This window comes from Dendrobium catenatum, unplaced genomic scaffold, assembly GCF_001605985.2.
Source record: "Dendrobium catenatum unplaced genomic scaffold, ASM160598v2 fragScaff_scaffold_1283, whole genome shotgun sequence".
Taxonomy (NCBI): domain Eukaryota; kingdom Viridiplantae; phylum Streptophyta; class Magnoliopsida; order Asparagales; family Orchidaceae; genus Dendrobium; species Dendrobium catenatum.
This window is the reverse complement of record NW_021319745.1, coordinates 11,499-32,196: the sequence shown is the minus strand read 5'-3', so window position 1 is coordinate 32,196 and position 20,698 is coordinate 11,499. Positions and strand designations below refer to the sequence as shown.

The following is a 20,698-nucleotide window of genomic DNA, read 5'->3' as shown; positions in this document are numbered from 1 at the left end:
CACAACAGATAGAGAGGTAACATGAAAGTAAAGGCTAATATTCTCTCTAACATTAAAGTCGGTACGATGAATGATGAGATAAGTCCCATCAAGATAGACATACTCTCAAATATAAATCTAAAGAAGCAACTCCTAAAACAGATTCCAATAAAACAAGAGGATGTTCATCTTCCAAATTAGGCTCAGAATAATTCAGATTCAGATTACTATCTTCCGAAATCAATTTCAATATGCTCAAGGTCATATCAATTTCTTTCGGGATCAAATTAATATCATCCGGGCAGACCTTATCCAACGGGATATCCTTGATGAGACTAGTATTAGGATGGGCTAAGGTATCAATGCTCAAAGGTTCTAAATCTCCTACATCAGGATCTAATTCAATCAATTCAGTTTCATCATCAAAGAAATCCTCGTCATCAATGATATCATTAGTATCCACGAAATGGATGCACTCAATTTTAGGTTTAAGGGACATTTTCTGACAGGGATGGCTAGGAGTCAGCCCAAGTGGGGAGTCATATGGGACCAATCCAACAGAAGACCCAATAGAGGGTCGACCATCAAGGCTAGGTGGAGACCTACAGAGTGGGGCAACAACCCTGATGTCACTAAGGTATGGGTGGTCTTGACCACAGTGATGTCCACGGTTTGTCCCAACAAAAGAGGCAGAATGATGTTCTAGATGAAGATCACTGGTGTTGGGGTAAGGTGAGTGGGAGGTGGGAGAGGGAGATATTTTAACTCAAGTTCTCGTCTCATGCTTTTCCAATCAGAAATAGGGTATTCACCATGAAACTCTCTATGATCTTCTACCCTCATCCAAAACTGACAAGCGCGACCGTTTAAGCCAGCCTTAGCAATGTTCACCCGGTGGGACTCAGGAATCTCATGTGTTTCAAAATAGTCTTCTAACTGTCTAACACATTCCTTAAAGTAGTAAAGATCCGAGGAACCATCAAAGGTGGGCAGACGGTTATGTGACTCTAAGTGAGGTTGTTGCGGCTTGAGCTTAGGACTAGGACGATAAGCTAAGTGAGTAATTTTCCGACTAACATGATTGAACGAATGAGGCACATACCTAGAGTGGGAAGAGTCAACATGTTTCTCCTTCATGGTTTGAGTTATAGAGCCCACTAGGTTAACTAGGTCATCTAACTTCTTTTAAAGTCATATCAGGTCCATTGGAAGCGCTAAGTGAAACCTAATGAAGATTAAGTGCAAGTGACAACATTTAGACATTAAGAAACTAGCCTAACATTCACTAGATGTGTGCATGAATGATGTGGACAGCAAACATAACAGTAACTTAAACTAGTTTAAAAGATGATATGCATGCAACAAAACATAAGAAGGGTTATGAATGCTCCTAGGATGACTTCTAGCACATGTAACGCATGCTAGCCATACTCTGATACCAGATGACGCAGGACATATATGAAAATATGATTTAAATAAGAATTTTGTATGCTTGATGATTAAGAGCAAGTTAACTAAAACTTGAAGATGATTTAGACAATGAAATAAAACACAAAGAGCGATAACAAAAGCATAGGCCAAGTCACTTGCGAAAAGTAAAAACCCACAAACAATCAATTACTCTTGACGTTGCATATGAGATGAGTTTCAACAAGAAATCCCTAGTCTAACAATAAGAGTAGTGCTATGAAAGATCTCTCACACACTTCCTACCAAATACTAAGCTTTTAGCGGAGCTTGGCAAGATTTTGCATGAATCAAATAAAACCACAAGCAATGATCAACAAGGAAAGTAAGAGAGGAGGTAAGAGGTCACCCTTTGTTAAAATTCAACCTTCTCAAATGCTTGGACAATAGTTGGTAGCTTTATGACCGCAAGACTGTTGTTATTCTCTTGCTGGAATTGGTGGACAGCAAGCTGTCCTTCTTGGACAGCAGTTGGAAAAGAACTCCTGCTGGTCGGGAGGCTAGGGGAAGATGCTGGAGTTCCTGGACAACACACTTCAACGTCCGGAAATCCTCGGGCAGCAATTGGAGCCTTCTCCAAACATCTGGACAGCAAGGAGGGCAGTTAGAATTCCTGGACAGCACCTGTACAGGGAGTAAACAGCTGCTAGGGTCCCGTCTGGATAGTATTATTGCTGAGCTATTGCCTATTGCTGAGTTTGGGAGTCCGGGTAGCTTCCTTTCAATCCAGAATTTCTGGACAGATGTAGAACTAGTCAGAACTAGGTGGGGAAACTAATGGGTGGAGAGAATTGTGCTTAGGATTAGGGAAAATCAAAGGGGCGGCAGCTTAGGTTGAGATTGGGTAGGGAATTAATGAGAGTAATTATGGAGATTAAGGGGATTGGAAAGAGGAAGTGGGCCGGCCATACATGGGGATTTAATTGGGGGGATTTAGAATTGCTTTCCAAACTTAGGTGGCTAATTGTGGAAAGAGAATTAGAGAGAACTCTCTAATAAATTTTAGATTTGAGAGGATTTGGGAGTTTCCAAAAATAAATCAATCTCATTAGGAAAGGATTTCAAATTCAATTTAATTGGAATTTGAAAAATTAGAATTCTTTCCAAAGTTAAGATGATCTAAATTAGGAAAGTATTTAATTATTTCTCACATGAGAGGTTTTATTTTGAAAGATACTACTACTCCTTGTATTGTTTTCTATTTATTTTGGAATTTTCAAAGCTCTCACCATGTGATTTAGCCTAAGCGGATAACCACTAATTGTTTTGATTCATTGTTTGAATTCGCTAGTAGTTTTTGTTCTAGAATTATTCTAATCATAAGTTGTGCAAAATCCATATGAGTTGAAAGTGCATCTCATTTACGTAGTCCTGCATCAGTACAGAAAGACTAAAAGAACTTGTTCAGGAAGATCAGGAAAAAAGTATACTTTTGTCCTCCCTACCAAGCTTTTTCCCCTCCAAAATTCAATCTAGAATTCTTCTAAGGACAGCATTTCACATGCAAGGAGAAACTAAAGTTATTCCTATTATAGGTGCAGTAAAGAACCACAGAAATTAGTTGTTATTTTCGGTTATTAAAAAAATAAAGTTGGGAACGACACTATCACATCTAAGCTTCCCATGTAGTAAACTTTATTAACAAAAGTAGTCATGAAGTAAACATATCGGAGACTCATCTAGCACTGCAGCATATCTAGAGCAGTAAACATATCGGAGACACGTCTAGCACTACAGCATAACTAGAGCAGAATAGCCACTCGCTCCTGGGTCTACTATTGGCTCCGCACGTACTCCTAATAATTCCTCTCGCTAATGAGGGATGAAATAAAAGGTTTGGCGTACGCAGAAAATCAGTGATAACTTTACAAGAGGAAAAATGGATGATTAACACCAACATACAAATCAACTAAGCATAAAATTTTTCATATCAATTAGAGTTAAGCACACGACATTACAGAGTAAATAAGAAATCACAAACCAAAGACTAAAAAATATAAAATTCTTCAAACGGGAACAAAGTTTTATTGCGAATTAGTTAATCACTACAAAACGAGAATGCACAAACATATTTAATACATACAAAACGACTAGTCCAATTAGAGCACAACGAGAATCCAGTAGCTTAATCCGGCAGTAAACGAATCCGAAGCCGGAAACGGCAGAATAAGGGAATAAAGCTTAAGTAGGAAAATCTCTACCGCATCTTCGCCCGAAGAGACCTCACCCTCCTCTCTGGATTTAAGGGATTTCAATTCGCCTCCGCCACAGCCTCCTCCTCCAGAAATGGCTGCCGCTGTCGATGACGAATTAGGGTTAGTAGAAAACGGCATGGAGGCGATTGCCTTAGCCCTAAGCTCCTCAATCTCCTCCATTGCACCTCCCGACCTACCGAATAGTGTAGTTATTCGCAGCGCCTACGCGCCGCTCCGCCGACAAGCAAAGTGAAACGAAATGCCCTCAGGCGCCGCTTTTAAAACCAAATGTAAATGACTAATCAGCCATGGATTTCACGAGATCATCTTCAAAAATGAAGACCCGTCACTCTTGCATGCTTCGTCTTGGCTAGTGCTAGTGCCCTCGGAACTAAACTCGGCGCCCACAGCGCACATTTGGTTAGCTGTGCTCTACTCAGGATTCTAACATATTTGGCAATCTTTCTATTTTCTCTACCATCTAAATTATTTATATATATGCTATATATAATCATAATCTTGCCTTTTTTTTTTATTACAATAAACTTTCATAATCTGTTCTACTTCGTGCATCTTCAAATCTTATTTCGCTATTAAGTCATATTTTTCTGTGTCACATCCTTCACTTGAAGAGTTTTAAAAGACTCGCTAAAGAAGCTTATTCGCCTTCTCTAAGAAATACATGTCAAAATGGAAATCGGGTGATTGCTGCCAAGGTAGCGATCTTTTCCTTCGACTATTCTCCATACATTTTCTCTCTTTTGATTTACATGATTTGCATGAAGAAGAGGTTTCTAAAAAGTCGCTAAAGAAGCTTCTTCAACTTCTTCTGCGATGATGTTCCAGCCAATTGAAAGGCACGACGACATCCAAAATTATACGATGATAATTATTTTGTGGCAATTTTTTCTTTTTCTATCGAAATTTATCTCTTATGTTTCACTCGCTTCACGTGAAGAAGAGTTACGAAATAGGTACTAAAAAAGCTTCTTCACCTTCTTCTACAACTTTGTTCATGTCGAATCGAAAGTCAAGACGCCATTCAAGACCATGTCATATCGAAATGTTTTTCCCTTTTTCCATCCCTTGGCAAGCATGCATCATGGATTGTAGGTATTTTATAAGTAATATATGATGTTTATTTAATCCAATATTCAATATGTCATTATTAATCCTAATGAGCTGATCAGATGTTTAATTTATAAAGGCCAATTCTTATTTTAGTTTGAAATTTTATGTTGAACAATTCATTTTTTAATTTATTAAATTTCAATGAAGTAAATTTTTTAATTTTCAATGAAGTAGATATTCCCATATTAGTTAGACATTGAAGTTTTTCATAAAAAAGAAATTTAATTTTTGAAGTCAACCCTTATGCTCTATGTGATGATTTAGATTTAACACTATAGCAAAAAAAATAAGCTATGTTTAGTAAACTTCTGAGAGCTATGTGATGATCAAACTTCTTAGATCTCATTTTATTTGGCTTTTAATTTATTAATTTTATATGAAGTAAATTTATTAACTTTCAATGAAGTAGATGTTCCCATTGTAACACCTATTGAATTTGGGTTCAGTTGCACCTATTTTGGTCACATTTGAAAGATATAATTTTTCGAATCTTGTATTTGAACTCACTTGCATGTGTCTCGGAATGTTTTGGCATGCATGTGAATGTATGAATCTGTTCTAGAACTCATCTCGTTTAACAGACGAGCTTTATCTTTAGCTCGAGTTCAAGCTCGTGGCTCGATAAGCTCGGCTCGAGAGCTCATTATCGAGTCGAGTTCGAGCCGGCTCAAAACAAGTGAATGTAGTAACCCTAGACTCAAACAAGACTCACATACCTGTTGTGGTCTCGCAACTCCTATTTGAGTTTAGTGATACTGCACCTTAAGAACTTTCTGATGAATTACCCTCTCCTATAACTATCCAACATACTATTCACCTAGTTTCATGTTCAAAACTTCCCAACCATTTTCATTATAAAATGAATCCCATTTAACACATTGAAATAAAGAGACAAATTAAGGAGTTACTTAGGAAAGATTTTATAAGAGAAAATTATAGTCCCTATGTTGTCCCGGCTTTATTGACTCCTAAGAAAGATGATTGAAAAATTTGCTTTTAAAACACCTGATGGACTTTATGAATGGTTAGTCATGCCTTTTGGACTTTCAAATGCACTTAGCATATTTATGAGATTGATAAATACTATCATTAGGCCCTTCATAGAAAGTACTTAGTTGCCTACTTCAATAATATATTAATTTTTAGTCCAAATAAGAATGATCATTTGCAACACCTTACACAAGTTTTGGAGACTCTTATGAAAGAGAAACTTTACATTAATTTGAAGAAATTTTATTTTTACAAATCGAAGTGATATTTTTAGAATTTAATATTTTCATTATTGGAACGAAACCTAACCCTTACAAAATTAAAGCAATATTAGACTGATCATTAAAAAAGAGTTTCACTGATGTTATGAGTTTTCATGGCTTAGCCATGTTCTATAGATGATTCATTAAAGATTTTACTGTTATTGTAGTTACAATTACTGTCATACTAAAATTAGATGAACTCTATTGGACTCCAACAACACACCTTTGATCAAATTAAGGTTCTTATGACTTTTGCCCCATCCTTAGGCATCCTAATTTCTCTAAAGCCTTTGAGGTGACTTGTGATGCATTTGAAATTAGAATTGGAGGAATGGTATGTCAAAAAATCACATTGTAGCTTTTTTAGTGAAAATTTTAATGAAGGAAAGTAGAGATATTCAACATATGATACGAAATTTTATGTTGTTATTCAATATTTGAGACACTGGCGTCGCTACCTTCTGCATCAAGAATTTATTCTTAATTCAGATTATCATGCCCTTAAGTTTATTAATACCCAAAGAAAATTAAGTCATATGTATGCCAAATGGGTGGAATTTCTCTAGGATTACTCGTTCGTCCTAAACATAAACATGGAGTTGAAAATAAGCTTGTTGAAACTTTATCAAGGGTAACACCAACAAACTCTTCTTTAAAACTTAAAATTCCAGGTTTTGAGCAAATTAGAGATTAGTACCTAGTGTGTCATAACAGATTTATATTTAGCACTTAGAGAAACCTTTAACCTTACAAGGAACATTCTTAATAATAAACATATATCTTTATCAGGGAAAATAACTTTGCAGCAATAGATCCTCTCTTAGAGAATTTTTAATTTTGGAACTACATTGGGTGGAATTGTTGGTCATTTTGAAAAAGATAAAATAATATATTTAATGGAAATGTGATTTTTTTATCCTTCACTTAAATGAGGTGCTCAAAAATAAGTGCCCAATGTCTAACCTGTGAGCACATCAAAGCCGCAAAACAATGGTTTGGTCAATGTATTTCTTTACCCCTCATGACTTGTAGGACTTGAGAAGACCTCTCGATAGATTTTGTCTTAGGACTTCCCCATACAGCTTGAGGACATGATAACATTTGCCTCATTTCCTACCACAATTAATCTAAAATCAATAATACTTCCCATATTGCTAGACTATTTTTTAATAAAATTTTGCATTTACATGGTCTTCCTTCAACTTTTATCGCTGATTGTTATGTTAGATTTGTTTTATGCTTTTGGAATACCTTGTGGAAATTATTTGGCACCAAAGTGGAATTTCTCGTATGCTTTTCATCCTTAAACTATTTGACAAACTAAAGTAGTAAATTAAACATTAGGAAATCTATTAAAATGCCTTGAAGGAAAAAGCTTATGAAAGTAAGACTTATGTTTGCCTATATATTAATTTGCATATAATAGTACCATTTATAGAACAACCAAAGCTTCACCTTTTGAAATAGTATATTATCAACACCCTAGGCAATCAATTGATGTAACAAATCTACCATCTCATGTATTTTCTGATTCAGCATTCACTTTTATCAAGATCTTTCAAAGTTTGCATGATGTCTTAAGACAACAAAATAATTTCAAGTGATGATAAATATGTTTCTAAGATAAACCATAATTGATAAATAGAATAATTTAAAGAAGGTGATTATGTTTTAATTCGCATTCACCGTAAGTGTTACCAAACATCTAAGTTTAAGAAATTATATGCAAGGGCTTGTAGCCCATTCAAAATTCTTAAGAATGTTGGATCAAATGCTTATCACCTTGATTTGCTTGCTGATATGATGATCCATCTATTTATTAATATTAAATGTGGTTTATCATATAAATAAGTTAGCAAACCTTTACTTGTTCAGTCAAACTCTTTTGCATGAGATATAGTTCTCATTAGCATAATCCATTTTCTAATATTGATTATATCATCATTGAGGATGCACTAATTGATCTAGCTGCTCAACATTATTTTTTTTTTAGTTTGTTGAAAGAATAAACTATTTAGCGATGATACATGACTGACTCATGCTAACTTAGAGATTTTGGTCCTATAACTGGTTGAAGACTACTTAGATTTTAACTCTACAAAGTGAAGTTGAGCTAAGGCCAAGGGACTTGATGTAGCATATCTGCATATCACATGGATAAATGATAATGAAGCTAAATGCCTACTACAAAAGCTACGACTAAAGCTTAACCAAATGATCAAAATAAAAGGTCTAATGACAAGAGCCCAATTAAGAGCTCAATAATTACTTAATAATTTTAAATATTTTAAATATAATTTATTTTTATTTACTATCTAAAAGCTTGTGCGATTGGTGAGATTAGAGGAGCGAGTTGCAGTTAGGAGTGCAAGAGGGAGGGAGAGGGAGCGGTCCGTTCAACTGGGCAATAGAGATTTATGAGCTTAATTTTTATGTAGATTTAGAAGTTCAAGCATATATTACAAATCTCATATTCTTTTTTATTTTATTTGATTTGAGTTTGTATAAGTAGTTGCCTACTTGCATTAATTTATACTTATTTTTTGATGCCACCACACAACATTGTCATGTTTTCTTTTTTTGCAGTTTCTTTATAGTTTTAATGTCATGTATTTTTTTACTTCAATTATTGCTATATATTTGGGTAAAATTAGATGTTTTGCAATAGGCTCTTAAGATAAAACTTATTTTATAAACTTTAATAAATTTATAATCGATTAAAAAATTAGGTAAAAATATTATTTCTTTGAACTAAGGCTCTCTAGTCACTAGTTAATATGAAATTATATTCTTTATTTCCCTTGGACAAAATATGAATTAGTATTATCCAATGATCAAAACCTCCAAGTACTAACACATTTAGAATATTGACAACTCATAATGTATGTAGAGATCTCTCTTACTTAAGGATGGATAAGCTTCTTTGGCAGGCATGAATTTTAATATGTAGAGGTGTCATCTTAGTATGTTAGGGAGCAGTTATCTTGACCTAATTGAGATTATAAAACTAGTTTAGTAGTTGTATTTGTCTATAATTGTGCTATTTTTTTCATTTATTTTTCATAAACATTATTTACACCACTTAGGACTGTTAGTCCTATCTATTTCTAGTTTAATTATTAGAATTCATCTAAATAGTGTTTTTGAGTTTTATTTTCTCAAATTAAATTTGTGATGCTAACTTTAAATGATTCAATTCATAGTTGTTGATAAAGTATTTGACGACTAAGTTGGGTTAACTACCTTCAAAATTAAATAGTTTTAAGCTTAATAATTGGAATGCTGGACTCATAAGGTTCTAACCGAGTTTATTTCTACAGTAATTAGACTCCTTACTACACCCCACCCCTTTTAGGTTATTTTACTTATTTCTAAGTCTTTAGTGATTTGATGATTCATATTATATATGTTTTTTATCTAGACTTATCTCACTTAGTTATGATGATTCACCCTTTGCGCCCTTGTATAGTAATCTATAACAAAGTATAAACAATTTTATTATGCTGATATTCATTTAATCATAGTCATCTTTTTGATAATTAATATAGGCAAATAAAAAAATAGTCATGTTTCATTTATTGAAAGAATCTCCTAGAGGTGTCTAAGGCTTCTTTTGGGACGACTTTTTTACTGCTTTCTAAAACGGAGTTTTAGTACAAAAATAAAAAATTTTGTATTAAAACTCCATTTTAGAAAGCAGTAAAAAAGCCGTCCCAAACGAAGCCTAAGAGTGTAATTAATCTTCTGAAGCCTAGTCTCTTTGGGAGACAAATCAATTGAGATTTTGTACTTGATTCAGCTTTAATAATATGACTAATCATGAGTAGTTTATATAGGTTGAGAAACATTTTATTGATCTTACTCCATTGGATTATGAAATCTCCTATAAAGAACACCCTCATATATTTGCTATGTTTCCCTTCAACAACAATGTATTGGGATGTAGCATTCTTTTTTAGAGCAGTTACTCAATAATACATCATATCATTCTTTAGCTTTCATGGTGTTCTCTCCCATGATAGACTACCTATAGGTATCTAAACAATGCTTCCTCATCTTTTCAAGCAAGGCAAAGCATTAAAAAAAAAAAAACACTATATTTATCATGGTTGAGCAAGACTCCATCTATAATATATTATAAGCCTAACTTTCATACATTATACCTCTCAGTGCACTTCATGAGTGTTTTATTGAAATCTATATTTTTAAGGTTATTGTCTCCATGCAAGTAGTTATTTGTTAGTCAACTCCTTGAGCTCATATTCTAGAATTCATTCTAAGATGGAAATTCTCTAGACCCCATCCAAATGATCAAAGAAAATCCTATAGCCCCTAATGTTTTGTTTTTACCTCCAATATTGAACACAATAGTGTATCCTTAATTTTCGTTATCATTAATCATTCTTAACAATAGTTGTTGAATTAAGGCACTAAACTCTAAAGAACAAAAATTTGAGAGATTTAAAGGACTAAAGGGGGGTATCTTAGCCTTTCCAATAGGATATTAAGTCTCAAATGGTCAAATCACATTATTTATAACACCCAAAGTTCTATATACGAGGCAAGTGATATTATGATCTTATATAAGTGTTAAAACAACTCAAATGCGACAATGCCATATATGATAATAAGGGAAAATTAAATCAAATTGAACCCTAATTGATCGATGTTTGAATCATGCTCAAATCTTATTTGAACCACGTTCAAACCATTCTAAAAATTTTTGTTTGAACCACATTTGAATCAAGCTTGAATTTTGTTCGACCATATGAACCATTATCGAACCTTGTTTAAACCAGGCTTGAATCTTATTCGAGTAATACTCAAACATTGCTTGTACCTCATTCATTTTGCTAGAAAGTTCAAATAAGGTTCAAACATGTAATATGATGTCTATTGTAATTCTGGCCTTAGGGTTTATGTTGAGAAAGCATATTCATACCTAGATAATAAAAAAATATAACATTACTAATCATGAACAAATGATAATTGGAAAGTGATCGAAGACCGTTATTGTGAAGCGTACCATTGACCAATGACAAGAGCATTGAGTCACCGAAGACCAAAAAATGTACATGAAAGAGAAACATTCTAGTAGCTCCCTTATTCCAAACTTCTCATGAATCTACAGTTAAATTTTTAACACATATTATATATAGCTAAATTTATTTGACTAATTAAGATAATTATAAGATTATAAAACACACAAGTTAATTTTCATATTCATAAATATAACCACTAGGGTCGGGATTCAAAACCCAACACCATAAACCCGAGCGCACTGTTGTTGGCTTATTCCCTCATGTTCTTTTTTGGAAAAATTATTAGGTGCGACGTTCGGAGGCTAATTCGGACGCGCCACGTCACCCAATGCACAGTGCATTGGATGACATGACACGTCCGTATTGATCTCCAGAAGCGTTCGAACACCGCACATAATAAACTCTCTTCTTTTTTGAGGGAAAAATTATTACTTGCGAAATCTATATGCAAAATTAAATTCTTATGTGTGAATGTACAAAATATACTATATATATATATATATATATATATATATATATATATACTGTATATTCTTGGACATAATAATTTATACTTTTGAGCACCTCGAACTCTTTTCGCTGCTTTCTCTCGCTACCGGCCTCGCCGAGTATCTCTTCTATTGCTAGCTCTTCTGCGAGCGAAGCACAGTTAATGGAAGAAGAGAAGCAGCATGACATTCTGGAAGAAGGGGAAATAGGCACAACAGTTGAAGAAGAAGAAGAAGAAGAAGAAGAAGAGCAGGAAAAATCGAACCCGATCAACGGCGCATCAACAGAGAGCTTCTTCGACGCGCATCCGTGGCCGGTGTTTAGATTTGACATTCCTCCTCGGAGGGCCTACCACTTTGCCCAACAGTTCCGAGGCGGCTCGAACCCTCAAAACTTCCTCAAAAGCGTCAAATGGTCCCCTGACGGCTCTGCTTTTCTCACCAGTTCTGACGACCAGTCTCTCCGCTTGTTCTACCTGTGAGCCCTCGCATCTCCGGTTATCGTTAAATTCCCTTTCCTCTCGAGAAATTTGACATTCTTGATTGGGTTCTCTCTTGTTCCTCGACCTTCCAGGCCCGAAGATGCCTACTTCAATACTGGAAAGCTCGAAGAATGTCAAATTTCTCAAGGTTTGTTGAGAATCTGGATTCTTGCTTTCTTTTCTCTGCTGTGGTTTAATTCGATGCTTTCTGATCTAACCCAAGGTCTGTGATGTTATTCGGCGTAATGGGCATTTCCTTTGTCAGATTCCTATTCTTCAGCTCTTACAGTGAATGAAGCAGAGATGGTATACGATTACTGTTGGTACCCTTACATGTCTATGTTGGGTATGTTAACATCATTTCATTACCTTTAATGTTGCAGTTCCGACTTCAGTGATACTAGTCCAGCCTATATCTTAGTTCTGCTTATTTGTAGATCCTACCACCTGTGTGTTTGTCAGCACAACAAGAGACCATCCTATTCATCTTTGGGATACCATTTCTGGTGAGGTAGCTAATAGCTATTGAATTTTGAATCTTTGTTATGAAGGATTGCTTTTGAATGCTTTGGTGTTGAGTGTATTTGTGTTGGTTTTGTTAGCTTCGCGGCACTTATAGGGCATACGATGCCATGGATGAAATAACTGCAGCACTTTCAGTCTCATTCAACACATGCGGTGCTAAGTATGAAAGATTTACTTTTCTTAAGCTTCTAATTTTGAAGTTAAGATATATAATCATGATTCTATAATTTTAGCTATGAAGGAAACACATGAATTGTGAATATTTCCATAATTTAGTCAATGAAATTATTGCCCAATCCAAATATTATTCATTGTTTGCATTTGATGCTTCAAAGTGGGATTTTTTAGCGGTCATTTGGGTGGCTGCTAATTGGAAGCATTGCAAATGAAATATTTTCTTTTTTTGATTGGTCTATATAACCTACAAAATTTGAATTACAATCAAGCATTGATTTTTTCTCGTGTCGCTTTCCTAAAAAACCTTTTTATGTAGACTCTTTGCTGGATACGATAAACACATCAGAGTTTTCGATGTGCATCGTCCTGGTCGGGATTTTGAGCAATATTCTTTGGCTAAAGTGGATGCCGGATCATTAGGTATTTGTCTATGCCCTTGTATGCCAAAATTTTTCCATTTTTTGTTTAAACATTCATATTAACATGCATACGTATGCATCAATATGAACCCTATTTGAGTGCCCTGGGCTCTCAGTTGCTTAAGAAAGGGTAGATTGAGTATCCTTGAAATCCAAAATTCACTAAGTGTATTCTTAGCTTTTATGATCCAACATTTGTGTTTATTATTATACAAGCACTTAAATTTTTTACTTTAATCACCAAATATAACATTTTATCTTTGCGATGCAACAATTTCTGGTATGTTATCATTTTTATGCATATTCTTGTTCTCATTTCAACAAAATTATGAAAAGGTTCAAGGTTTGAATAGTTTAGTGTTGGTTGAAAGAACTAATATTGTGCAAAAGTAATGATAATATTTTTTGACCATTTTCTTCCACTAATGAAAGAATAATTAATTTAAATTTGTCATTGTTATTTTGTGCATGTAGGTATTGCATCGTCAATTGCCTTTTCTCCCACTTATAGTGGGATGCTCGCAGTTGGCTCATATAGCCAGACTACTGCACTATATGCGGAAACTAACATGGAACTTTTATATGTTTTGCATGGTCAAATGGGTGGGGTTACCCAGGTTAGTTCAATTTGACATGCCTAATTTTTTTAGCAAAATTTAACTAGGCAACCTTTTGATTACGCTTGATCACATTTTTTATTTGCAGGTCCAATTTTCCAAGGATGGAAACTATCTATATACTGGGGGGAGGAAGGTAATCAAACATTAAACTCCTTTGTACACCATTTGCTTTTATTTTATTTTTTGTCCAGCTGGTATTTAAGTAGGAGAAAGCGAAGAAAATTGAAATTCTATTAACATCGAGGGTCTTTTTCCCCAAATTGTATCTTTGTAATTATTTATTACCTTCTTCATAGCAACACCAATATGGATGCAATACTCATAAGTTAGTGTTTGCTCAACTTATGTATACCATCATGCTTTAGCTTATTGAAACTTTCACTCAAAAGGTAGTGCACCTCGAGAAATAACCTGGGGCTGTTTAATCAACTGATGCGTTGTGAGTTCTTCCTATTGGATTATGTTGAGGATTGTTGGAAACAAATATATGCTCTGGAGAAACATTAATGAAAGTTTGTGGAAGATTCGTCCATAGGGGGTCAAGAAACAAGCTTTTTGATATTGGGAGTTTATCTTGAAGATGTGCAAACTCTTATGAAGCACAACTTTGGGCTTTTCTCCAAAATTGTTGATGAGTGCTGTCTCTTTTCTATTGTAAACCTCAATCAGGTCAATACTATAATAATGATCATAAAATGAAAAAGCCAAGATTGAAGGGGGAATACCCAAGAACCATCAGAAAAAAGGGTTTCCTTTCTTCAGAAGGAAAAAAATTTGGAAAAAAAAAACGAATTGGTTAGCCTTTCTTCCTTCAAAACTAGTGTTTAGTTTTATGATTGTTAGATCGCTGGTTACAGTAATAAAAAATGCTGGGAATTGCATTCGAAGCCCTTCCCCGAAAGATATAATAAATATTTTAAGAAAAAAAATGTTGCTGGGGTGGACAACACCATGCTAAGTCCAATTTACAGGACAAACTCATCTTTTTCTCTAATGACTATATGAAAGGATGTAGTGAATCAGTCGTTCCCCAATAAGGACACATGAGAGTAGTTGTTTTCCTTGATAATAATTGTCAAGCAAGAGGAGATTAGGGTTAATATTGTCAATGCTAGGTAGAACAATCTCATTTTTGCCAATGTAGTATAGAAAATTGTGTTGGATATCATAAGCTATCCTAATCCTTATCTTTTTGGTTAGATTTAGGTGGAGCCAAGATGAAAGTTGATTGCCAATGCTACTTGAAGCAATCACCAAGGATTGCGTCAACGAGATGATATGCAAGGTGATTCCACTTGAGATCTATCAAATTATCTTCATACTTCATACATTCGTGATAGGTATGCATTATGCCTCAACACTGTTATAAATAGTGATAACTCACAACGGAATGAAAGATATTTTTGCAAAAAAAAAAAAAAAAAAAAAAAAAAAAAAACCAACGTCTTAATGACAAATATTACACCAACTAGTTCATGTCTCCCTACCTTGGACTAAAAAAGGCGAAATGTAGGTGTAAAGGTTGATTGAGGAGTATGTACCACTCTTTAATGGGGCCCAAAAATTGCCACCAAAGAGGTCCATTAAGTAAGGCAAAGTGATGCGACAAAGTAGTCAGGGCTTGAGGCAGAATTGCTAAATCTATTGATATATAGAAACTTAGTTATTAAGATTAATTCCACAAAAGTAAAGATGATAAAGAATAGTCATAGTGACGTACATTTACACAATGGTACCTTTAAGTATCCAAAGACATTAAAAAGGAGTAAAGTATGTATCCCAAAAAAACAATAGGGCAAGAGCTTTCATCAGTGGTGGATTCTCCATTAGTGAAATACGAGCTTAAAGTGACACCCTTTTCTCAATTCATACAGGAAAATGATAAGATGAAGTTAGTGTGATGGGGACATCAAATCATCATGGAAAGTTTACCAGCGACGTGGCCGCCGATCTACGGCCACGATCGATTCGTTATATTTTTGAGTCGATGTATTTTATTTTCATGCATTTTATTATTTGCTTATGTGTGTTTATTTATTTTCCCTGTGTACCCTTTTGTATGGGAGTGGTCATGTGTAAGCCTAAGGGCATTTGTGTCATTTTTTATTTGGAGTCTTTTGTATGAGGCTATTTAAAGCCCCTTTGTTTTATTTTCAAGGTAATGAATGATTATTATGAGAAAATTTTCTTGCGCTTGAAGCATGTGATTTAGCCTACGCAAAGTACCCCTTTAACTGTTTTAATCGACGTTGTGAATTGCTCACAATTTTATTCCTAAATTGTTCTAATCAAAGAATTGTGCAATGTTTAAAATGAAGCCATAAACATATCCTCTAAGTAGTCCTGCATCATAGTGTCTCATTAGTTTTGGCAAGCTCGAAAGAAGATGCATTATTACAAAACTAAGTCAAACCAAATAGTTCACCCAATATATGACTTTGGACATTTGTAAGGAGTGCATTGGAACACAAGTGGGAGCCATGATTCAGTTATCCTAAAGATAAAATAATACCCAAATTCTTTGATTCGGGAGGCTCACAAATTTCTAGTTTTCAATAGATGTTTTAAAAATTTTTAAGAAACATTTTGAAAGATTAATTGCCAAACATAATTAAGTGGAATAGCTGGGAGGTTGGAATGTTAGCCTTCCTCCACCTAAAATTATAATTTTACATGAGTTAAATCCTTAAAAAGTGGGCTTGTGATATGGTGATCATATCATGAAGGGCATGGTCAATTTCGTTGTTTGCTTCTATGAGTTGATGATAAGAAGTTTCTTGCATAATTTCGACATCAAACTGCAAAGCAATTGGAAGATCCTATCTATTTCTTTGGTGAAGAGTGCTAAGGCTGTTGATTTTTGTATCACAATATCCAAATTGAGGATCTAGTCGTCTAAATGCACAAGCAAAGGCATATCATTCATTGAAGGCTCAGTGATCAAGATTAGGAGGTAGAAAACCTGAATTATTGGATATTTTAAGGTTGTTTTGAATAATATTGTATTTTGACTTCTAAATTATTGATAAGATTTTTGATAAGAAAGAGGGGTACAATGGAGAAGAAATGTCACCTACAAGAAGTGGAAAGAAATAAGGTATACCTTAACTTAATCTTTTGAACATAAGGGCCTAAACAAAAAAAGGAAAAAACATAAACTCTTCTTTGACTTTTAATTTTGAACTTAGTTCATAACGTTTAGTGAATATGATTGGTTTAATCTTCAGCGGTGTCAGTGAAGTAGCACATGATTACAAAGCAGTTGTGAACCTTGAGGGGTATGTTTATGATCATGGTAGAGGCTGAGGAATGAGTGATTAATGGTGTTGGTGTAGTAGAGGGCTTGCTAATAGGGGTGTCAATATTGGACACGACCCGAAAACCCGACTCGAACCCGACACGGAAAATTCGGGTTCGGGTCAACCCGAACCCGAATCGGGTCGGGTTCGGGTTAGAGATTTCAACCCGTTTGTAAAACCGGGTCGGGTTCGGGTTGACCCGGAATCAACCCGGTTTGACTCGGGTTCGCATCATTCATGGCGTCGTCTGCAGTTTGTCGCGTGACTCGCGTCGTCTGCAGTCTGTCGAATGGACGTCGCGTCCACGTCAATACTCGAGCGGCTCAAGCGGTCAAGCCCATAGGGCATTCCGGAACCGGATCCGTCGTCCACCCGACCGTTGACCGCTGTCCTCACACCGTCACTGCATCGCAACGTGCGAGACCGCTGCCGGCTGCCCGCGCGTGACCGCTGCCTCGCCGTTCGGCTGAAACCCGTTGCTGGCTTCGCTGGCTGTCCGCTTCCGCGGCTGAAACAAGTGGGTTCGGGTTGACCCAAACTTGAAGCGGGTCGGGTTCGGGTCTAGAAAATCGATCCGTTTGCAAAAACGGGTTGGGTCGACCCGAACCCGAACAGTGTCGGGTCAATTTCGGGTTTGACCCGAACCCGACCCGTGACCCGAAATTGACACACCTACTTGCTAACCCATTGAGTAAAGGAGGTACATTACCTTGATGTGGCTCTTGTGTTGAAGGTGTTGAGCTAGGATTTAGGTATAAGAGTCTTAGTGGGATATTCATTGTAGGAAGGAGTAGTCATGTGGTTGACATGGGTTTTTGAGCCTCGAAATAATATTCTTGTTGCTGTGGTGGCATTTAATAAGGTCATTTTTGGTAAGAAAAAAACATTCCAAGTCATTATTACCGGCTTGGATGCATGTGAGGGATGTGAAGGCAAACCCAAAAAGCCAAGATAGAGGTGCAACCATAGCTTCTAGGACCTTTATGTGGTTGCCAACACATTTAAGGGCATCACAAACCTGTTACTGCCACAAAGTTTCGTGGCCTAAATCTCCATAGTCCCTTTAAGAAGTTGATTGATGTCTAGTTAGCATGCCGAGGTCTCATTCGTTAACAAAAATAACTAGACAAATTGTTCCATATATTAAGAACGACCAAACACCACCACCCATAAAATTAAGAAAGAGTTCTCAGTTTGTCAATTCTTACTGTGTCTTGACTTGGTAAGTTTTTTTTTGTGTTGAGTCAAATTTAGCCATAGGCTCCACTCATAGTGATGCCTTTTCGTTAATTCCTTTAAGTTTAGCCTTGCGATCTTACTCCTGCTAAGGAAGCTATAATGAACCTTTTTAGGGGCTCTTTCATTTTTCTCTAGTATTTTCTCTCTCTAAGTTTTCTTAGTGAGAGAAACTCTTTATGGGAGGAGGTGACCGTCGGTCACATCCTCATTTATAGGCAAAAGTTGGTGGTGGGAAGGTGTAAGATGATACAGGTTGGGCAAATGTAGGTCAAATAGGTGGCAGCGATATGACAATAAAGACTGTTCACTTTATTTCATCGTTGGAAAATCATTATAGTGAGGAATGCTGCCCTTGTAGCACGTTTGTTATATCACAAGTGACACTTTTTGGTGGACAATCTTCTGAAGATAAATAACGACTGCGAGTCAATGGCTAGAGCCAACCTAGGATGTATTGAGGCTATGAGTAACTTCTTCGGTAAAGTAATTAAAGTTGAAAAGGAGAGGACGGACCTGGAAGCTAACCAAACATCGGTGGTCTCCACTGCTATAGTGGCTCAAACATAGGTTGAAGCTGGTGAACCAGCTCAGGTATTCAAAATAGAATACAATGCTGTGAGAATGGATGTTTGTAATGATGCAAATGGTTACAATTGGATGGAATCAGGTGGTAGCATGGAAATAAATTTTGAAACTGTAAGTCAGAATAAGTTTTGGTGCACTAATATGTGTAGTCAATAGCCATTAATGACAATTCAGCTTGTGTTCAGCGCCTATCAGATGCTCAACACAACGCCTCTTCGTTTCCCAGATTTTAGAACCTAGAAAAACCGTTCATCATCTAAACATCAACTTCTGTTACAACTGCATAGTAACAAACACCTCTCTAATGGCCCTAATGTCTTGAAAATGCCATAGGTTCTTGGCCTTGTTGCAGTGAATAAGTTAGAAGTTTTAGTTAATGATGCAATGCTTTTCCTTTTCAACTTCTGTTGCTTTATCAAAGCAGGTACCCACAATCTCAATGTATCCTGGGTCGGTTCCAGCTATTGATTGACAGTCCACCAAAGATGCATTACACACTATTGCAATTTTTCATCGAGGGAATCAGTTGAACAGTCTTTTTCACATTTCTGCTGTCACCTAGTTAACCTGCACTTGCAGAATTTGCATTCTCTTTCCCCTTCCTACCATCAACATTTGTCATCAGGTGAAGAGGTGGCTGACGGTTACCTTTTCCTATGAAGAGCTTTTCTCACTAGGATTACTTAGGGAGAGAAAAGACAATAGAAGAATGAAGAATCCCCTAAAAAAGTTCCTTTTGGATTATTCAAGGAGAGTAGTGTTGTAAGGATGAAACTTAAATGAATTAATAGAAGAGCACCAGTAGTGGAGTTTGTAGCTTAATTCAGCTTAACATGAAAAAAATTACTAGGTTTAGACATAGCAAGTATTAACAGGCTGAGAGCTCTTTTTTAATTCTAGGAGTGGTGGTGCATGACCATTCTTAGTTGGAGCAATTTGTCTGGTTAATTTAGTTGAGAAACAAGATCTTAGCCTGCTAACTGGCTCTGCGGAGTTTAACATGCGCAATTAGCTTCTTAAATGAATTATGGCCATTTAGATCATGAAAGTTTGAGACAATAACAGGTCTGATATGTGATGCTTTTTCCCAGGCAATAACACCCTTCTGCCATGCAGTTTCATGTTTAGGGAACTGACTATAAATTAACACTTTGTTTTGTACCTGGTCTTTCTTCTAATTTGGGGTTTAGGGCCTATCAAATATAATCTTGCTTTGTTGTTGAAGCCATCAATTGTACATGACCATGTTCTCTTTTTTGACACCTTATCCAATCAATTAACTGAACTTTAAGTGCATAGAATTTTTTATGCAATTAGGACAAGCATAAAATTTAAACAATAAATTTGTAGCCATATATTGTGCATAGAGTAACCGCTTGGGATTATTGATAAAGAGATATGTATGTTTTCTATGCATCTCTATGATGTTAAGATGTGCATCTTAATTTTTCTTAGATATTTCAGATCCCTAGAATTATTGAATCCAAATATGCTCAAATTTATTGCTAGTTTTGTTTGCTAATCCAAGCCAAATTACTATAATAAAATCCTTACTATTTTATTTGACCTCCATGTCCTCTTTGCTATTATAAAAGGCGATATGAATAATGAGCTGTTTTTAGTGTTCAAGTGTCCTATAATTGAGCTCTTAGGTTTGGGATAGGCGTGTTAAGACTTGTAGTGGCGAAAATGATAAAAAGTCTTCTACTGGATTTCTTCTTTACAAAGGAAGAAGAGAAAGATAGGTGGACTACTTCATGAATTGTTTTTTTCTTGTGTGTATGTGGGGAGGGGGGG

The 20,698-nt window shown here is 35.7% G+C and overlaps 2 protein-coding genes across 2 annotated transcripts in view; one reads left to right on the top strand and one right to left on the bottom strand.

Moving 5' to 3' along the window:
* LOC110114800 overlaps nucleotides 1-4,109 on the bottom strand; it is a 40,738-nt gene extending 36,629 nt beyond the window's left edge. Inside the window, exon 1 of the mRNA XM_020847806.2 lies at nucleotides 3,648-4,109. Coding sequence (XP_020703465.1) covers nucleotides 3,648-3,821 — 174 coding nt within the window. The 5' untranslated portion in view covers nucleotides 3,822-4,109. The remainder of the gene's footprint in view (nucleotides 1-3,647) is intronic.
* A 7,509-nt stretch (nucleotides 4,110-11,618) lies between these two features.
* The window catches only part of LOC110114793 (telomerase Cajal body protein 1), a gene marked incomplete at its 3' end in the record, with an annotated part of 13,971 nt that continues 4,891 nt past the window's right edge, over nucleotides 11,619-20,698 (top strand). Inside the window, 8 exon segments of the mRNA XM_020847798.2 lie at nucleotides 11,619-12,033; nucleotides 12,130-12,185; nucleotides 12,303-12,383; nucleotides 12,475-12,548; nucleotides 12,640-12,722; nucleotides 13,056-13,159; nucleotides 13,633-13,775; nucleotides 13,864-13,911. Coding sequence (XP_020703457.1) covers nucleotides 11,720-12,033; nucleotides 12,130-12,185; nucleotides 12,303-12,383; nucleotides 12,475-12,548; nucleotides 12,640-12,722; nucleotides 13,056-13,159; nucleotides 13,633-13,775; nucleotides 13,864-13,911 — 903 coding nt within the window.